Source organism: Galleria mellonella, unplaced genomic scaffold (genome assembly GCF_026898425.1).
Source record: "Galleria mellonella isolate WM207_F2 unplaced genomic scaffold, CSIRO_AGI_GalMel_v1 utg778, whole genome shotgun sequence".
Taxonomy (NCBI): Eukaryota; Metazoa; Arthropoda; class Insecta; order Lepidoptera; family Pyralidae; genus Galleria; species Galleria mellonella.
Window position 1 is genome coordinate 880593 of NW_026442150.1, and position 19583 is coordinate 900175.

Consider the following 19583-nt stretch of genomic DNA (forward strand, 5'->3'; position numbering starts at 1 on the left):
TTAAAATTTAAATATATTTAAATTATTTAAATATATTTAATTTAATTTATTCAAGTAAAATAATCACCCACTAAAATGATCACCTCTTTTTAAACTGACAAAATCACGTTTGGACACTAATCAAAAAACGATTTGCGTTATGTTTAATTAATTAAAAATTGTAATTACTCATTAATTATACGCGACCGAATAAATTTCTTCCTATAAAAAAAAAATAAATAAATAAAGATCAAGACATAACTGGGGAAAACCGGTTAAAAAACTATCTCCGTTAAACGGACATTTTAAAATTCGAAAACTAATGAAAGCCCGCGCTGGAACTACGTGAAGAAAAAAAAAAGGGAAAAAAACAACAGCACAACGGTCCGCAAATTTCTAGGCCGTCAGCGGAGCCCCACCTTCGGCAGCGGGCGGCTGTGGCAGGTGCTGCGGCGTGGGCCCATGCTCGCCGGCCAGCGGGAACTCGGCACCGAGGGCGCCCGCCCCGACCGGCTTCATCAGCGTGTACATGTTGTCGCCCCCTGCCGCGGCAACAGTATTCTCATACCAATTGTACGACAACCGGTAATTGGTACCGGTATACTAGTAATCGATACCGGTTAAAACCGGTTTTCTTTTCGGTTTTTTAATCAGTTAACGGACTGACTTGCTCATGTTATCATATTTTATTTTACTCATATTTAATTTAATCTCTTTCTATACTGAATGTAAAAACAAATTTTAAATTTGAATATTGTTAAATATTTGAACTCAAATAGGATATTTATTCGGTTTTTTTTTTTTTAATATTTAAACTTTCTGACCATGTTAATATTTAGGTATTGAAACAAAACAATTTTACAAATTGCGATTTATTCGAAGACATTAATTATACTAATTTACAATTATTATACAATTAAACGTATTACACATAGATGCACTCGACCGGACACGGAGGACCAGAAATTTTATCAAACTACAATTTAATTTTTAAAAAATACCCAAAATAAATATCATAAAAATGTAACATTACATATTACAAGTGCAAACATATATATATAAAAAACCGGTTTTCATTTCATTCCATTTCCGGTACCAACGCATGCGGTCTTGTACTTTGAGTATTATATCATATTATTTACGGACGGTTTTAAGACAAAAAAAAAAAAGATAAAACATTATTATTGTCGATTTTCAACTAGTATTATTTTATCGATCAATTATATCATTAATATAATTTTATGTAATAAAAACTGTCACGGGAGCAACATATAGAAAAAAAAATATACACAAAGAATAAGGTACTACAAATATATATATATATATATATATATATATATATATATATATATATATATATATATATATATATATATATATATATATATAATGTCAGATAGATGTATTAAAATCGGTAATCGGTCAGAGTCTGTCTACATTATAAATTGTAGGTAAATACCAATTCTTAATATCTACAATTAATTATATTACCATATTTCAATTATTTAACCTAAAAATATTTTCAGAATACGGACTCGTTAATTACAATATTTCATAAAATAAAAAAAAATAAAATAAAAAAAATGTGGTAAAATCCATTGCCGGTTAAGAATTTAAAAAGGACGACGCTTATAAAAACATCTTCAAGTAATCATTTGGCCCAACTAATATTTACTCAAATTTACTTCGAGCTACGACAGACACAATGTGTAATAACAAATTAATAATATAAACGATTTCATATTAAAAAAAAAAAAATACTAGTTGGCTCAAACAAAATGTACCAAAAAAAAAAACCACCATTAAATAATAATGTCTTAAAAAAAAAACCTTGTAGCTATTCCTAGTCCTCGTTAGGCCAACAAATAGATGAAAAGTGCCCAAAAAAAAACAACAACAACAACAACAACAGATATTACCACACTTATACCACACTCTCAACACAATCTCATTTATTTAGATAATCGAAATTAATATCAAATTGGGCTACAATTTATTGCAATTAAACCGATTTCATAGGTTCAATAAATTAATCCAAAAAAATCTACCATTCACCACAATGTTATAATATAACATTTGTTATATTATATTTGTTATATTTGTTTTGTTATAACAAAATTATATTCACAAACATTTACAAAAACACGTGTCAACTAACAATCCATTGGTCTCTCTATATGGTAATCCATCTAGTTGAAAACCAACAATAGTCTTAAAAACTAAACAATTGGATACAAACATAAACGAGGGTAGGACAAAAAGTAAAGAAGTTTTCTTTTTTTTTTATTGTACAAAAACAAAATGAAAAAAAAAAGAAATATAAAAAGCGGAGTAATACAGGAGTGACCCAAGCGTGAACGAACCAAGGTTAAGCGAGAACGAAGCAAGCAGAACTAAAAAGTAAGAAATAATATTCCTTCTCAAAGGATTTCATTCACAATTATTCAATGATTTTCGAATGCCAGCGCCATCGTGTAATGTCGACCAAATGTATAACATAAATTGGCGTTTGGACAACCTCTCAATATATATATATATATATATTTTAGTAACAAAAAATTGGCAAACAAAAACCAATAGAACGTCTAAGAAAGTGCCACAGTCAAATACCTGGGTTTTAGTGATGTAATGTTATTTATAAAACCTGTAAATTGCTAAATATATTTATGTTAAATTCACTTTTGTATATAATAATTTATATATCAAAAGTGCCATTAACCGGTATCGGGTATTAAAAACAAATTGTTGAACCGAAACGACATGGTGTATTATTACAACACAATATAGAGTATTGTGAACGGAGGTGCAATCGAAATTTGAAAACTGGTATCTGTATTAATACCAATTTTAAAGATCGATTGCAGTTTGAATACCTATAAACATATTGACGTTAAGGTAATTATGCAAAATGGGTATCCACTTTCGGTATTCATATTTTTTGTAGTTAATTAATTTATTAATAACATCTCTAAATTGTGCCGTGTCTCTTTATGTCGATAACATTACGCCCTTTCACATACAGTTAACACTGAAGCATGTTCAGATACCGATTTCTTGGTATTCCACCCTACAACTTACGAGAGAGGCAACATTATAAAAAAAAAATCTTATAGACACAACGATTGAGCGAGAAATGTAACATTAAATACCGGTATCATTTCGGTACCAATTCGAAACCGGTATCGCTACCGAAAAACCGGTATCCAACCGCACCCCACCACACACCGCCACCTGTGAATTCATCTGCACTCACCCGAGTTGGACGAGTCCTGGGGGCTGGGCATGATGGGCGTGGAGGGCCCCGGGGGCCCGTTGGAGCCGGGCGGGGCCCCGTAGGCGCCCGGCGAGCCCCCGCTGTAGTTGAGGGGCGCGGAGCCGCCGCCGCCGCCGCCTACGCTGCCGCCCGCCCACGCGCCCCGAGGTCCCATACCCATCGGAGGCATACCTGTTAGTACAGCACACTTCAATTTTTCAATCGAAAAAAGAACTGCTGCCCCGAATGACCAATAAACTGACGGCCCACCAGGTAGAAAACAGCAACCATCACCTATAAACGCGAACAGCACAGGATACACTGTGACACCCATGGTAGCCTTCACGCGTTGCCATACAGGTGTTATTCCTCTGTACCCTGTAATTTTACTACCACATCCCACTCTTCGAACCGACTCATCTATCATGCGTCAGTTGCTTCTCGGCAGAGACACAGGTAAGACAGGGGCATCCAAGCCAACGACTTTTGATTAAAGTCGCCCTCTGGCGAGTGAAAATAAAGTTATTACACCATTGAAAAGTTTTTAAAGATTTTAAAAATAAAAAAAAGCCATTAATAAATTTTTGATCGAATAAACTTAATTTTAAATATATTTATTTGTTTTTTTAATTTGATACCCTAAAGTTGTCTTAAAAAAATAGCTCTCAGCAATAAGATCGCCTTACAGGAAGTGAGTGATTCCGAAATGAGCATATCCGCAATAGAACCAAAGTCACCGTCATAGCCCGAATGATAAGCAAGCTGATGTGGCAATGGGCTGGTCACATAGCTCGAAGAACCGACAACCGATGGGGAGGAAAGGTTCTTGAGTGGCGACCCCGTTCAGGCAATAGCTGTCTAGTACGACTCCACACTAGATGGAGACCACCTCAAATGCATTGCAGGGAGTCAGTGGATGCAGGTGGCTTAGGACCGTTCCTTATGGCAGTCAATGGGGGAAGTCTATGTCCAGCAGTGACAAACAAGCTGACGGCCCACCTGATGGAAAGTGGTAACCGTCGCCTATAGACATGAGCAGTATCATGGACATAACAGAGTATACTGTTTCGCCCATGATACCCCCCATTCGTTGCCATTCCTGAGGACTCAGGTGTTATTCCTCTGTACCCAGTAAATTCACTGCCATCTCGCACCCTTCAAACCGAAACACAGCGGGGGGAAAGGTATTGTTAGCAATGGAGTTTGACAGCCCCATTGCTAGCAATATACCCTATTTAGTTCAACCTCCACGTGGTTCCCCCTGGAAACCATCGTGAACAATTCTTGTTGAATTCGCCAGGATGGGCCAACAGACCTGCTTCATCCTCACCTATCACCCCTCACTGGTGCCCCGCCAGCGTATCCCGATAACGCAGGTGGGGTTACCATTCCATTTTCACCCACTAAAAAAAACCGAAACACAGCCATGCAAACACAACTGCTTCACGGTAGAAACACAAATGGGACAGAAGTGGCCAAGCAATCGACTTTTGTACAAAGTCTCCCTCTGGTGAATTTATTATTTATTATTATTTATCTATTTGTTTTTACGTATGTTAGCTACATCACTTAAAAACTACTTCATAAAAGCAGTTTTATTTTTAAATTAATAATGAAATCTGGATATTGAATCTTAATACAATACCTACAAGTGATCTATTCCATTCTCAACAGACTTGCTTTCAAATAAAAATATTCTCAAATACCGTTGACATTTTTCTATTTTTTTATTTTTAAATGAAATTAAAAGAAATTAAATTTGTTTGCCAGAAACATTGTAAATAAAATGTTGCATTTGTCAAGTTTACAATATGTTCATTATGTTTCGCCACATCAAATGGCGTACAAATATTAACCACTGAATTTACATATTTATTTATTTATTTATTTTTGTTTGTTACCTCATAACTTAGAAACCAATTTGGAAAATTCTTTATCTGAAAGTACACACATATGGTCAAAATAACTGGTTTTAACACAATGCAATTATGTAATAGATTTCACCCCATAAGATCTAGTATCACCTTGATTTAAGTGATCAAACTTAGGCAAACTTGACCAAACTTAGCCGAACTTCACCAAACTAGGTAAACTTTATCAAAATTAGCCAAATTTAATCAAATATAGCCGAACTTGACGAAACTTAGCCAAACTTAACTGAAGTTGACAAAACTTAGCCAAACTAAGCTGAACTTGACAAAACTTAGCCAAACTTGGGTAAACTTAGCCGAACATGACAAACTTGTAGCATGTTTATAAGTCCCAAAGAATGAGATAAATAAATTGTAATAAACATAGCTAAAAAAAACAAAAATTTGTAACATAATAAAATAAAGGGATGTGTAAAGTAGGTTTGCATGTAAATGTAACAAATCGTGAATGTGAGAGGTTGTAGGAATGACTTGGTGGACTGGCGTGATAGGTGTTGGGATGATAAGTGGTTAAAGGGTGACTTTTTTTATAGATAGATAGATATTCTTTACTGTTTCCTCCAAAAGATTACAATAGCAAACTCATTATAGATACAAACAAATTACAAGAAATGATCACAGTGAGACAACAATGGGCGGCCTTATCGCTAAGAGCGATCTCTTGCAGACAACCTTTGGATGGAGAGGAGTAATTATAAACAGTTTGAAATTTAATTAATTAATTAAATTAAATTATCGATTCTGTAATTTAATTGGTCTAGTTTGAAATTATATAGACAGAGTGTTTCCACACAAATGCCCCGAAAAAAAAACGCATATTAATGGAATAGTAACCCCGTCTACGCTAACGGAATAAGCTGGCGGGGCACCAGTAAGAGGTTATAGACAGAAACGTCCCTTGGCCCATGAAGTGACAAATTCAACAAGAATTAAACCACGATGGTTTCTAGGGGAAACCGCATGAAGGTCCACCTGAGAAGGTATACTGCTGATAATGAAGCAAATCTCTATTACTAACGATCCCTTCCCCCTCAGGGTTAAGTCGATGGAGCGGGGCGAGTAGATGTGGGGTGAGTAGGAGTAAGGTGAGTGGGTGTTGTCAAGAGAATGAGTGGAATGGAGTGTGTGAAGTGAGGAAAATAGGTATAGTTTTTTTTTTTATACAACTTAGAATGACAAACAAGCTGACGGCCCACCTGATGGAAAGTGGTAACCGTCACCTATAGACATGAGTAGTGCCATGGACATAACAGAGTATACTGTTTCGCCCACGATACTCCCCATGTGTTGCCATTCCTGAGAACTCAGGTGTTATTTCTCTGTACCCAGTAAATTCACGCCATATCCCACCCTTCAAACCGAAACACAACCATGCAAACACAATTGCTTCACGGTTGAAATACGAATGGGACAGAGGTATCCAAGCAATCGACTTTTGTACAAAGTCTCCTTCTGTGGTGTGTGTAGTGGGGTCAGCGGGTAGAATGGGGAGGATGGGTGGAATGGGTGAGTAGATGGAGTGGAGTAAATGGATGGAATGGGGTGAGTGGGTGGAGTGGGGTCAGTAGATGCAGTGGGGTGAATAAATGGAGAGACATAAGTGCATCGGAATAAGTAGGTGAAGTGGCATGTGGAATGGATGAGTTGCAGGAATGTGAGATGGAGAACCCACCTTCTGGCTGTTAAGGGGTGAAGGAATGGGAGGTTTTGATGGTGTGGCGGTGTGTACACGCACGTACCTGGTCCCTGCGGCGGAGGGCCGCGCATGCCGGACGCGTAGGCGCCGGGGCTCATGGGCCCCATGCCGGGCCGCGGCGGCGTCATGCGCGGCCCACCCAGCAGCCCCGCCGACGCGCCGCCGCCGCCGCGCTCCATTGAGTTCCCCATCATGCCCTGACCTGTAGACAAGAGATCACATCTTAAATATATAAAAAAAAATTGTAAGTAAACGGTGTCTGTACATGGGAGATATTTAAGAGAAATTGTTATGAGGGGTCTCTATAAGGCCAGTAGAAGCAAAAACAAAAATCTTTAGAAGTTTTGTCTGTCTGTCCGTATGTTTCTTTCAGCATCACGTAAAGACTAGTGCACCAAAATTTGTTGCGATTTCCCAATTGTGTTCCTAAGGATCTAATCTCTAATCTTTTTTTATTGTTTAGCAAATATATAAGCGGGGGGGGAAAGGGATTGTTAGTAATGGAGACTAAAAATTCCATTGCTAGCAATATACCCAACCAGGTCGACCTCCTCGCGGTTCTCCCTGGAAACTATCATAATTAATTCCTGATGAATTCATCATGATGGGCTAACTGGCCTGTTTTCATTCTCATCTATCACCCTTCACTGGTGCTCCGCCAGCGTATCCCGTTAGCGCAGGCGGGGTTACCATACCATTTTCATCCACCAAAAAAAAAAATAATATATATATAAGCGGACGGACCACCTGACGGAAAACGGCCACCGTCGCCCATGATCACCTTTAACACGAGAGGAGTTGCTTGTGCGTTGCCGACCTTTTAATTGTTTGTAGGCACGTCTTTTGAAATTCCTTACATATAGTAAGGGGAAAATTGGAGACGGGAGCTCATTCCACAACCTAGATGTAGGATATGGAAAACCTAGATGTAGATGGAAATGAACGGAATTGCCGGGCAGTAGTAGTATGCCATGCACCAAAGGATCATGCATCTCGATACGCCCTCTAGTAGTGGTTTGTTTTGTTGATTTTCCTACTTATAAAAACCACGCGCACGAAACAGCGTGCAAACAGCTAGTCATATATATATATATATATGATGGTCTCCGTTTCGCGGTGGTAGGCACGTTGCTTTGCGCAAATGAGTCTTGCGTTCGAATCCCAGTCGGGCCAATTTAGAACACGAACATTTCTGGATTGTCTCAAGTCTGGATGTTCTGGGCTGTGCATCCAGATGTTAGTATCCTGGTGCCTTATACCATGGGGTGTTCTAGCGTAAAAAGCAGGCCATTGGTGTAATGGTGCGATTAATGGCACTTATTGTTATAATATTACTTTTACCCGCGACTTCGTCTGCGTTGCCGTATTATTTATTTAGTTATACTTTATTGTACGCAAAAAAGAAAGATGTATAACAGGCGAGCTTAGCTCTGTAAGAATTCTCTTCCAGCAAACCCTGTCGCCCCTTGGCCGCTCAGCGCTTCAGACTGAACGAGCAGAGCAAATTATATTATTAGTAGCCTTTACCCGCGACTTTGTCCGTGTGATATGTTCACTAATGGAGATAAAATGTAGCCTATATCCTTCTCCATCCCATATAGTACATCCTCTGTCCCATTCATGTTTTAACCGTAAAGCAGTTGTGCTTGCATGGCTGTGTTATATGGCAGTGGCAGGGTGGGATATGGCAGTGATATTTACCGGGCACAGAGGAACAACACCTGAGTCCTCAGGAATGGCAACGCATAGGGGGTATCATGGGCGAAACGGTATACTCTGTTATGTCCATGATACTGCTCATGTCTATAGGCGACGGTTACAACTTTCCATCAGGTGGGCCGTCAGCTTGTTTGCCATTCTAAGTTGTATAATATACACATATATATATATATATATATATATATATATATCGACTGAGTGACCTTAACACACACAGTGACACAGTCGAGAGACAGCACCGTCTCTCTTAAAACATCACCAAATCACTTTCATCATCACCATCACTCACTGGTGCCCCGCCAGCGTATACCGATAGCACAGTCTGGGTTACCATTCCATTGTCATTCAAAGAATGCATCAAACGTTACCATACCCGAGGACTATGGTGTTATGCCTCCGTACCCAGTAACATCACTATCATACCTCACCCTACCAGGCTAGACGCACAACTGCTTCACGGCAGAAACACGAATGGGACAGGAGTACCCACGCAAATGACTTTGAAAAGTCAAATTAATCATTAACACTGAAATAAAAATTACCTACACGCTCGTCATTGTTTATAATAAAAAAAAAAATATTAGACTACTATATTTCACTACAGTTATCACCAAAAAGGTTAAAAGTTCACGTGACGAGTTAAAAACCGACCGAGTTAACGTGTAGTTACTTCCCTGTAAACTGTACATTAACTATATGATGTTACAGAGATATTAACCGCAAAATAAACTTTGTTTTGTCAATCAAGACTTTGATTTTTGATAAAGCATTCGTTGTGATGTAGTGAGCGTACTGGCGTTCACGGGTTCGAGTCTCGGCTGTGACAATTTAGGAAATCGATTTCCAATTTGTACATGTATATGTGTTCACTAAAAACTCCTTCCTTGCCCGTGGGTGTTGTAAGAGGCGACTAAGAGAACTTAACCCTTCTTTGCATAATGGTGGAAATTTCCATCATAACATTGAATGCTCAAAAATTATATAAAAGAACAAGTTCACTTTAAGTTGATCGTGTCTGGATACCTTTTTAATGTACATTGCAGAAAAAAAAACATAGATGTCAAATTTATTTTTTTAACCATTTTTCCTTTAATTTTGAACATGAATTATATCACCTAGATTTATTTCACCAATAAAAAAATCATGCAATGAAGGGTTAACGTTCGAGGGATGCTTTTTTTTTTTTTGCTGGGTGAAAATGGTACGGTATCCCCGCCTGCGCTAACGGGATACACTGGCGGAGCACCAGTGAAGGGTGATAGATGAGAATGAAAACAGGCCAGTTGGCCCATCATGATGAATTCATCAGGAATTAACCATGATAGTTTCCAGGGGGAACCGCGAGGAGGTCCACCTGGTTGGGTATATTGCTAGCAATGGGTTTCTCAGTCTCCATTACGAACAATCCCTTTCCCCCCGAAATATTAAATATTGGTCCCTTCAAGAAAAGATTGAAGTCTCCCTTTATAACTAATAATACTTAACACTATGCACTTAATATATACAAGTGTGGGGGTAATATATAATTAATATATATATATATATATATATATATATATATATATATATATATATATATATATATATATATATATATACATTAAGGAAACACTAGGCGTCATGTCGTATAGGGAGATATAGGATATGGCCTGGGATAGAGCTGGCTGGAGGGAGATGCATGAATTAGTTGCACCGACAAGAGGAAACTCTTAAATGAAAATGAATCTATATGTTGTTGTTAAAATATCTATACATATATTGACCCAATAACAGATATTTGAATTCACAGGGCACAGAGGAATAACACCCGAGTCCTCAGGAATGGCAACGCATGGGGTGTATCATGGACGAAACAGTATACTCTGTTATGTCCATGGTACTGCTCATGTGTATAGGCGACGGTTACCACTTTCCATCAGGTGGGCCGTCAGCTTGTTTGCCATTCTAAGTTGCAAAGTACCCGCTTTTAATGAATATAGATATGCGACTGATATGGGCGATATCACAATGGGTGGTCATTCATGATCAGAAGAACTCAATATATATATATATATATATATATATATATATATATATATATATATATATATATATATATATCACTGAGGTGGCAAACAAGCATACGGCCCACCTGATGGCAAGTGGTTACCGTAGCCTATGAACACCTGCAATACCAGAGGTATTACGCATGCGTTGCCGACCCTGAAGAAACCTTATTACCCCCCTTTTGAAAAACCCATCATTCATCATTCATTTTATTTTTTGCCTGTACCTTTCCTTACCTAATTTTCTCTATCACTGCATTGGGTTGGCTGGAAGAGATCTCTTTCAGAGACAAACCCCCCTTGCTAACAAGTTGTTAAACTAATTGCTGTATCTTTTTTTTCAAATACAATAAAGAATATATAAATATTTATTGATAATTTATTTATTTATTCTTTATTTAACACATTACAAAAAATGTTTCCGTACAAAAGGCGGACTTAATGCCATACAGCATTCTATCACAGTCAGATATATTCCTAGTTGCGTACAAAAACCACTAACCTGGGGGTCCGTTAAAATCATTTCCCATACCCATCCGCACCGCCCCTCGCGGCCCACCGCCAGAGTACCATGGCCCGATGAAAGGCTGGCCAGTGGCCATGAGCTGAGGCTGGGGACCGTGCGGGGACGGCTGGCTGCCGGGGTGCGGGGCCGGCGGCGACGGCCGTAGCGGTGAGTTTGGGAAGAATCCTGGCGGCATGCCTCCACCGCCCATGCCTGGAAAAAAAACATTTTACTTGCTTCAATAATGCAAATCTCTCCGTTCATAATTTGCAAATTAATTTTAAACGCTTGCTAGCATCCGATCAGACTGAATCTTGGCATACTTATGTAAGTTCTGTAACAATACAATGTTATAGGAGCTGGTCTGATGGTGAAGAAGAAAGGTGGTCATAGGAACTCGTGAACTATGCATGATAAATCCATCCCGTTTGGGCTAGTTTGAATTATCTTGATATAAATCTGTGTAGATTGTTTTATGGAACTCAGAATAGCAAATAAGCTAGCAGCCCAACTGTTGGAAAGTGATAACTATCATCTGTAGACATGAGCAGTACCATAGATATAACAGAGTGTACTGTCACCCATGATACCTTTCATATGTTGCAATTCGCGAGGACTTAGCTATTATACTTTTGTACCCTGTAAATTGACTACCATATCCCACCCTTTAAACCGAAACACAGCCATGCAGACAACTGCTTCATGGTAGAAACACGAATGGGACAGAGAGACCCAAGCAAACAACTTCTGTACAAAGTCTCTCTCTGGTATAAATATTATTATTACAGATTGTCCCTTAATTTCAAATTAACATATTAAATTAAGAGATATCTTTACAGAAGTGATTTTTTTTTGTTTTATAACACAAGGGGGCAAATGAGCATGCCGCTCACATCATGGTAAATGACTACCGCTGCCCATAATCACCCACCACACCAGAGGCATTGCAGGTGTGCTGCAGGCCTTTTAAAAAGGAATATGCTCTTTTCTTGAATGATATGATTTCCTGAATGTAAATGATAAAGGAGTACAAGGAACTAACAGAAGGGAGAGACAAATATTTATAGTCATTGGATCTACAAATATTTAGAAAATAGTCAAATCGTTTTTTTAAAAGCAGAATAAAATTTATTTTTTTTATACATCTTAGAATGGCAAACAAGCTGGCCCACCTGATGGAAAGTGGTAACCGTCGCCTATAGACATGAGCAGTACCATGGACATAACAGAGTATACTGTTTCGCCCATGATACCCCCCATGCGTTGCCATTCCTGTGGACTCCGGTGTTATTGCTCTGTACCCAGTAAATTCACGCCATATCCCACCCTTCAAACCGAAACACGGCCATGCAAACACAACTGCTTCACGGTTGAAACACGAATGGGACAAAGGTACCCAAGCAATCGACTTTTGTACAAAGTCTCCCTCTGGTAAATATAAATAATATAATGTAATATATAACTAATAAATTTATGTTTATGGACATCAAACTGAAAATGGTAAAACAGGGAATCTTAAATATTTAGCAAAAATTATCAATGCAGATTGAATAGGCATAGGAAGGAATTGAGGGCTCAATTACAAGGATCGGGAAGCATCAGTTTCTCTCTATTAGAAAGACAGCATCCAAGAACTGGTGGAAAGATTTACAGACAGAGACCGAGAGCTAATGAATGTATTGACCCCATTGTATAATAAAAAAAAAATCAAATCTGACATTCACACAGCATATTGGATAAAAGATTGACAACCAGCAGATTAGAAAAATAAAAAAATCATAATTTTTTTTATGGGTGATAATGAAATAGTAACCCCACCCGCGCTATCGGTTTACACCGGCGGGGCACCAGTGAAGGATGATAGGTGAGGATGAAGCAGGTCAGTAAGCCCATTCATAAAATATTTATTATTTATTTATATGCTCCCTACATAAATTTTTAATATAAATTTATTTGGTACTGTCACGGAATAGGCCACCTGTTCCTTTACCATGGGTGTCATAAAAGGTGATTAAAGGCAGGCGAGGGATGGGCAGCAGCGTCCCTCTTAAAACATCTTCAAAGCCTAACTGCTGTTGCCAATGTGACTGCTAAGCATGTCAATTACTGGCAAAACACCCCAAAGGGGAGGCTTATGTTCAGTGGACAGTTAAAGGCTGATGATGATGATGAAACAGACCCAGTAAATGGAGCTTAACATATCATTCACCATAAACCACCCTGTATGATAGTAAACTAAAACTGAAGGTCATTGACGCTCAAAATTATTTAAGTGCAGTATTTGCAGGCAGAATCAGAATAAGTAACAAATTTAAATGCAAAATAGCCCAAGTTAGAGTGGTAAATTGATCTTGTCTCAATTACAGAGGTCAATGCATATAAAATTCACTCACTGTCTCAGACATAGAGGTAACTGTTACTATAAAATTCGAAAGAATGAATCCCAGATATAAAGATTTGCTTCCTTTGACTAACAGAGGTAATTCAGTAGCAAAGTGTTGAGACCTCAGCATGAGTTTCAATTATGGGGGTTTCTCACTTATCTAGGACCAACTTTACCTAGTTTCACTGTATATAACTTGTTTTGTAAAACATAGCTGTATGGACAGTTTCTGTTGCCTACCCTAATTTAAAAAAATCTAAAATCTTATTTTGAATAAAGAACAGAATAAACTCATCCCATAACAGGTAATAATATATGGAATACGTATACAACTGTTCCGGTAACACCAAAAACACTAGTTTAATTGAACACAGAGATAAGCTGTGACATGGCCTAGAAAATGTAATGACACCAAACTAATGCGGTTTATGGTGGCAATAGGCTTGTTATGAGAACATACCGTCATTAGGCGGCGCCGGGCCGGCATTGTGACCAATTCCATTATATCCTGAATTGACGAATCCATAGTCGTGGAAAGCTTTCGCTTCCGATGAGTGCTCACATGTGTCCCGCCTTTCTGGCGCTGCGCAATACAGATCCCAGAACACACACCACCACGAGTGAAGGAACCCGGGCGGTTCGCCGAGCGTTATATTTTTCTCCCATCGTATTTCCGAGAGGAAGGTCTGAGCGGCTTTGGTTGCACCAACATGAAGCAAGTATTCATACACGTAAAGTGCCAATTTTTCACGAGCCTGAGCGTCCGAAGGCACCGTAGAGCCTTTGCCCTTGGCATACATATCGACTAGAAGCCGACTTTTATGATGAAATTGTTTATTATTTACATTAACGCTTTATATCAATAAATTCAACTTCACAAAATGTCATTGATCGATGGCGACATTTGGCGTCTGTGGCATAGATAATCGGTTTGTTCTCATAAACGATGATAAACTGTCATAAAATTTTGTCTATAATTTCCACAGATTAATAAATAGGTCACACTAATGAAAATGATCAAAGATGAAAGATTGTATATTTATTTCACAAAAAAAAAACATTAATGATAAAATAATATAAAAAGATTTGAAAACTGACATTAACTTCCAAGTTAGACATCCCCAATGAAACACAAGAAATCGTAATGCAAAATGGCATCTATTTTTGCTTTTATCAAAGCTTTTAATAAGTGATTCATAGACAAACAATAGGAACTAGGTCTGTCCTATCGATTATAACTACTATAAATTATTTTATAACGTAAAATTAAATGGGAAATATTATTTTACAAGGACTATTTTTTATATTATTATTATCATGCATTATTTATGTTTGGTAAAGAGATTATTATTATTTTCAAAGAATTATTAAAACAATAGCTTAAGTATAAAACTCAACTATGATTAATTTATAATGCGAATAAGAAATAAAAATGTATAAAGAACTTCATCATTATTTAATGAACTCACCCCTCTTTTATAATTTCGATTATAAAAACTAGAAGTAAAATTATACATTAAGATCCAATAGTATAATAATAATATACTTTCATAGAAAATTTTATTTAAAAAAATATAAATTATGACTTTATTATAGATTATGTTTGTACCAAAGAATTCAGAATTTCGACCAAAGCATTTAACGTTTGTCATCACTATTTGACATCAGAAAATTTGGACATTGAAAACACACCCAACTCTAGCAATGTCCATGTTTGTCTATTCCTTTTTCCTTGCGACCGTGTCACCGCGTGGTTCACGATCGCGTTTAATTTAAGAAACAATCAAAATGGCAATCCGACCAGTATACAGGCCAAAAATCGTTAAAAAGCGAACAAAAAGGTTTATTCGCCATCAATCAGATCGCTATGATAAACTTAAGCGTAACTGGCGTAAACCAAGAGGTAAGTTTAGTGCACGCTTCTCATCAGCGATAACCTATGATAATGTTTACTGTAATAACTGGTTAAATTCTTATTCATCTAATCAGTGTAATATCCAACTAGATATTACTCTTAAAATTATATATTCCATTTACAATTTATTTTTACATATCTTCATAGGTTATATCTTGATAAATGTTTTACTCCAGACTTTATTCTATTGTATTTCTATCTACTGCTATTATTTAAACGCTATTGATATGCAAGGGCACTCTGTGTTATTCATTTTTAATATGATAATTACAATTTGTTACCTTGCTACAGTAAATCTGCCAAACCCTATTCCTGATTGTTCTCGTAACTATTTGGTCATATTGGGAGATACATAATTATCTATTAATGTACTATCCTGCTACCATTGACAGGTAAAAATGTGTTTCTAGACCTGCACATTACTTTTTTTAAAAAATTACCAAACTGCCAAAAATAATGGAAGATTTAAAGACTTTCTTTTGATGATAAGGCTTTATAGCTTAGATCCTTTGCCTTTCCCATTGTGGATAAATAAATACTACTATCAGAGTTGAATGGATGAATGTGATATGTTGTATTTTTGGGTTTTTCTTTAACAACTAAAAGTTACCAGAGGGAGACTTTGTACAAAAGTCGATTGCTTGGTTACCTCTTTTCCATTTGGGTTTCTACTGTAAAGCAGTTATATTTGCATGGCTGTGTTGCAGTTTGAAGGATGGGATATGGTGTGAATTTACAGGGTACAGAGGAATAACACCTGAGTCCTCAGAAATGGCAACACGGGGGGGAGGGGTATCATGGGTGAAACAGTATACTCTGTTATGTCCATGGTACTGCTCATGTCTATAGGCGACAGTTACCACTTTCCATCAGGTGGGCCGTCACCTTGTTTGCCATTCTAAGTTGTATAAATAAAAATGAATAATCATAATATCAGCTTTTAACTGTCCACTAAGCCTGGCCTTTGGGGGGTTTGTTAGTAGTTGACACGCTTGGCAGGTGGATTGGCAACCGCAGTTAGGTTTAAAGATGTTTTAAGAGGGATACTGCTGCCCATCCCTCGCCCTACCTTAGTCCCCACTTATGACACCCATGGAAAAGGAAGGAGTGGCCTATTCTATGCCAAGATCACACAGCCCTATAATATGTAAAAGTTAATAATAATAAATTTACAACAATATAAAGAAATATACAATTTTTACTTTTAAAACCATAAAACTGTACCAAAAAAGAACTTCACCTCCCTTGTTTTTTTTTTTTATACAACTTAGAATGGCAAACAAGTTTACGGTCCACCTGATGGAAAGTGGTAACCGTCGCCTATAGACATGAGCAGTACCATGGACATAACAGAGTATACTGTTTCGCCTATGATACCCCCTATGCGTTGCCATTCCTGAGGACTCAGGTGTTATTCCTCTGTATCCTGTAAATTCACGCCAACTGTGTTACAGCAAAGTAATGTTGTTGTATTAAATTATTATATGTAAGGTCGTCTGTTACTCATTTATTAGTAAACTCATGATTACTGTAACTTATACTATTTATATATTGTACTATCACAACAAGGTATATTAGACCCCAAGGTCAAGGACTGTTAGACCCCATTACTAAAAATCCCTTTCCCCCATCCTTTTGGATTGTCCCGAAGTATCTGGAAGTTTTCACATATTATCTGCAATACAATCTTTTTATCCCAGGTATTGACAACAGAGTGCGCAGGCGTTTCAAGGGTCAGTACCTGATGCCCAACATCGGTTACGGATCCAACAAGAAGACCCGTCACATGCTCCCCAATGGCTTCCGTAAGGTATGTGTTGTATATTTTTTTAATGCACAGTAAAACTATGTACATAAGACAGACTTAACATGGGACAGTGTTCTCTGCCAAACTGCAAACAGATAAATAAGTAGAAGGTGCATTATTGAATAGAGGAAATATAAAGTAGTACTTAATATATTAATATATTATAAACATATAATTAGACTAATATAAACATACACATAATATGTTAAATAAATAAATACATAAAATATTACTATATCAAATAATAAACTGTTTTAGAAGGGCTAAAAACAATCTATGGCTCAAACAAAGTAACCAGCAAGATTAAGTTTAAAGGGAAAATTATTCAATTAAGGATATCAATAATTATATGTGTCAGTGTTACTCTAAAACTGCCCTCACTTTTATAACATTTTATGGAAAAAGCTATTTTTGTGAAGTGTACTAGTATACAGTCCGTCATTACATGTAATACAACATTCACAATAAAAAAGCCATAATTAATTTATGCTGTTCCTCATTTGTTCTATAGTTGTATGAAATCCAAATTAAATCATTCTTATTATGTTATGCGTATTTATGAGAGGGCCCAGGTACACCATTCGCACCCCAGAATTGTCTGGTGGCCACCTGGACCTGAGCAGATCAAAGCTACATAAAAAAATATCAGAGTACATAATTTTTTATGGGGTCATGACTACCCAGGAAAATCATAAATATTCAATGGCTTATTACAATAATTCACCCTTGCCTGCGCTACTGGTGTACGCTGGCAGAGGGGGGAATGATAGGTTAGGATAAAGTCAGGTTAGTTGGCCCATAGAAACTCAACAAGAATTAACCATCTTTTTTTCCAACAGGTTAAGCTGGGAGGAGATATTGCTAGCAAATAGGACCCTAGTTCCCATTAATAACATCTCCCATAATGTTAGCTGAGATTTAAAAGGATTACTGTTAAGTTTCTAATGGGTTCTTGTCAGCAGATAACATTGTGAATCCAGCAGTAGATTGTAAAAGATGGCAGTTTAAAAAACTACAAGTTTCACGTCTATTTGAATAGAAAAAAAAGTAGAGTCTCTGAACTAACATTATTCATTGACTGCTCCACTCATAAAAGTTACACTTTGCAGATGACATTTAAAAAAATTGCATATAAATAAATAAAAATATATTTCCAGGTCCTAGTACACAATGTACGCGAGTTGGAAATCCTCATGATGCAAAACAGGAAATACTGCGCAGAGATCGCCCACGGAGTCTCCTCCAAGAAACGGAAGACGATCGTGGAACGCGCGCAGCAGCTCAGCATCAGAGTCACCAACGCGGCCGCCCGTCTCCGCAGCCAGGAGAACGAATAAATTTACGTTAATTAAAAAAAAAGTTTTAAAAACACGTTGTTTTTTTTTTCTTTAAAATCATCAAAAATTCTATTCTCTATTTAAAAAAAAAAGTCCCCATGTGATTATATTCTAAACCGCTGGTACCATCCTTTTTTTATGTCTACGTCTAAAGAGCCATTTTCTTTAGAAATAATAAATAATTTATGGTTTTAAAAAAAAATACTTCAATTGTGGCAAAAGCAATTGTGATTATTTTGATTTATAATTTTCCTATCCGATTTTAATAGAATTTCTTTAGCACCAATCTGTAAGTATAACCCTTTCAGATAAAAAAAAACTATAAATTGGTGTAAACCTTACGGAATTATAAAGTAACAGCTAAAAAAATTCATTCGAAATTAAAACCTTTTTAAGGTCTTCAAAAATTAAAAAGCATAGATATCTGCTAAAAATTATATCAGCGTAGAAGGAGAATCTGTCACTATCCTTAATCTATGGGTATCAAATATGTATACCAAAAACTGTTAATTTCAATTACAAATCTGGTTTTTTCCAGTTGTAGGAAACAAAAATAGACCAAATTAATTCGAGTAACACATAAGGAGTATGTGTTGGATTCCAATATAACCCGCAAAATGTGACATCATCAATACATAGTATAAAACGAAGTCACTTCCCATCTGTCTGTCCCTGTGTATGCTTAGATCTTTAAAACTACGCAACGGATTTTGAAGCGTTTTTTTTTTATGGATAAAATAATTTAAGAGAAAGGTTTTTTTTTGATGGGTGAAAATGTAATGGTAGCCCCGCCTGCGCTAAAGGGATACGCTGGCGGAACACCAGTGAAGGGTGATAGATGAGAATGAAAACAGGCCAGTTAGCCCATCATAATGAATTCATCAGGAATTAACCATGATAGTTTCCAGGGGGAACTACGAGAAGATCGACCTGGTTGGGTATATTGCTAGCAATGGGATTCAGTCTCCATTACTAACAATCCCTTTCCCCCCAATCAGAACTTTTAGTTATTT

At 37.1% G+C, this 19583-nt stretch overlaps 2 protein-coding genes and 1 non-coding gene across 5 annotated transcripts in view; 2 read left to right on the forward strand and 1 right to left on the reverse strand.

Annotated features, from left to right (window-relative positions):
* Nucleotides 1-14442, reverse strand: part of LOC113513101 (single-stranded DNA-binding protein 3) — a 30873-nt gene extending 16431 nt beyond the window's left edge. Inside the window, exons 1-5 of one of the 3 annotated variants that reach the window (XM_052901282.1) lie at nucleotides 13972-14441; nucleotides 11126-11341; nucleotides 6903-7061; nucleotides 3233-3424; nucleotides 399-521 (exon numbers count right to left, since the gene is read on the reverse strand). In XM_052901282.1, the coding sequence (XP_052757242.1) occupies nucleotides 399-521; nucleotides 3233-3424; nucleotides 6903-7061; nucleotides 11126-11341; nucleotides 13972-14311 (1030 nt within the window). In that variant the 5' untranslated portion in view covers nucleotides 14312-14441. Of the gene's footprint in view, nucleotides 1-398; nucleotides 522-3232; nucleotides 3425-6902; nucleotides 7062-11125; nucleotides 11342-13971 lie in introns of all 3 variants that reach the window. The other 2 variants (XM_052901284.1, XM_052901283.1) reach the window with 2 other exon arrangements.
* A 776-nt stretch (nucleotides 14443-15218) lies between these two features.
* LOC113513102 (60S ribosomal protein L32) lies at nucleotides 15219-18604 on the forward strand. The gene is made up of 3 exons (XM_026897082.2): nucleotides 15219-15414; nucleotides 17127-17236; nucleotides 18391-18604. The coding sequence occupies exons 1-3, from the start codon at nucleotides 15300-15302 to the stop codon at nucleotides 18568-18570; spliced, it is 405 nt and encodes a 134-aa protein (XP_026752883.1). The 5' UTR covers nucleotides 15219-15299; the 3' UTR covers nucleotides 18571-18604.
* LOC113513103 (small nucleolar RNA psi18S-841/snoR66) lies at nucleotides 15655-15783 on the forward strand. Its single transcript, XR_003402153.2, has one exon. It is a non-coding gene; the product is annotated as a small nucleolar RNA psi18S-841/snoR66 (small nucleolar RNA).
* Nucleotides 18605-19583: the final 979 nt, after the last annotated feature.

Bases quoted from the DNA above. Each gene is read 5' to 3' on its own strand.
- LOC113513102 (XM_026897082.2), top strand. From the start codon at position 15,300: ATGGCAATCCGACCAGTATACAGGCCAAAAATCGTTAAAAAGCGAACA. The intron at 15,415-17,126 runs GTAAGTTTAGTG...TTTTTATCCCAG, and splicing joins TAACTGGCGTAAACCAAGAG to GTATTGACAACAGAGTGCGC. The intron at 17,237-18,390 runs GTATGTGTTGTA...ATATATTTCCAG, and splicing joins TCCCCAATGGCTTCCGTAAG to GTCCTAGTACACAATGTACG.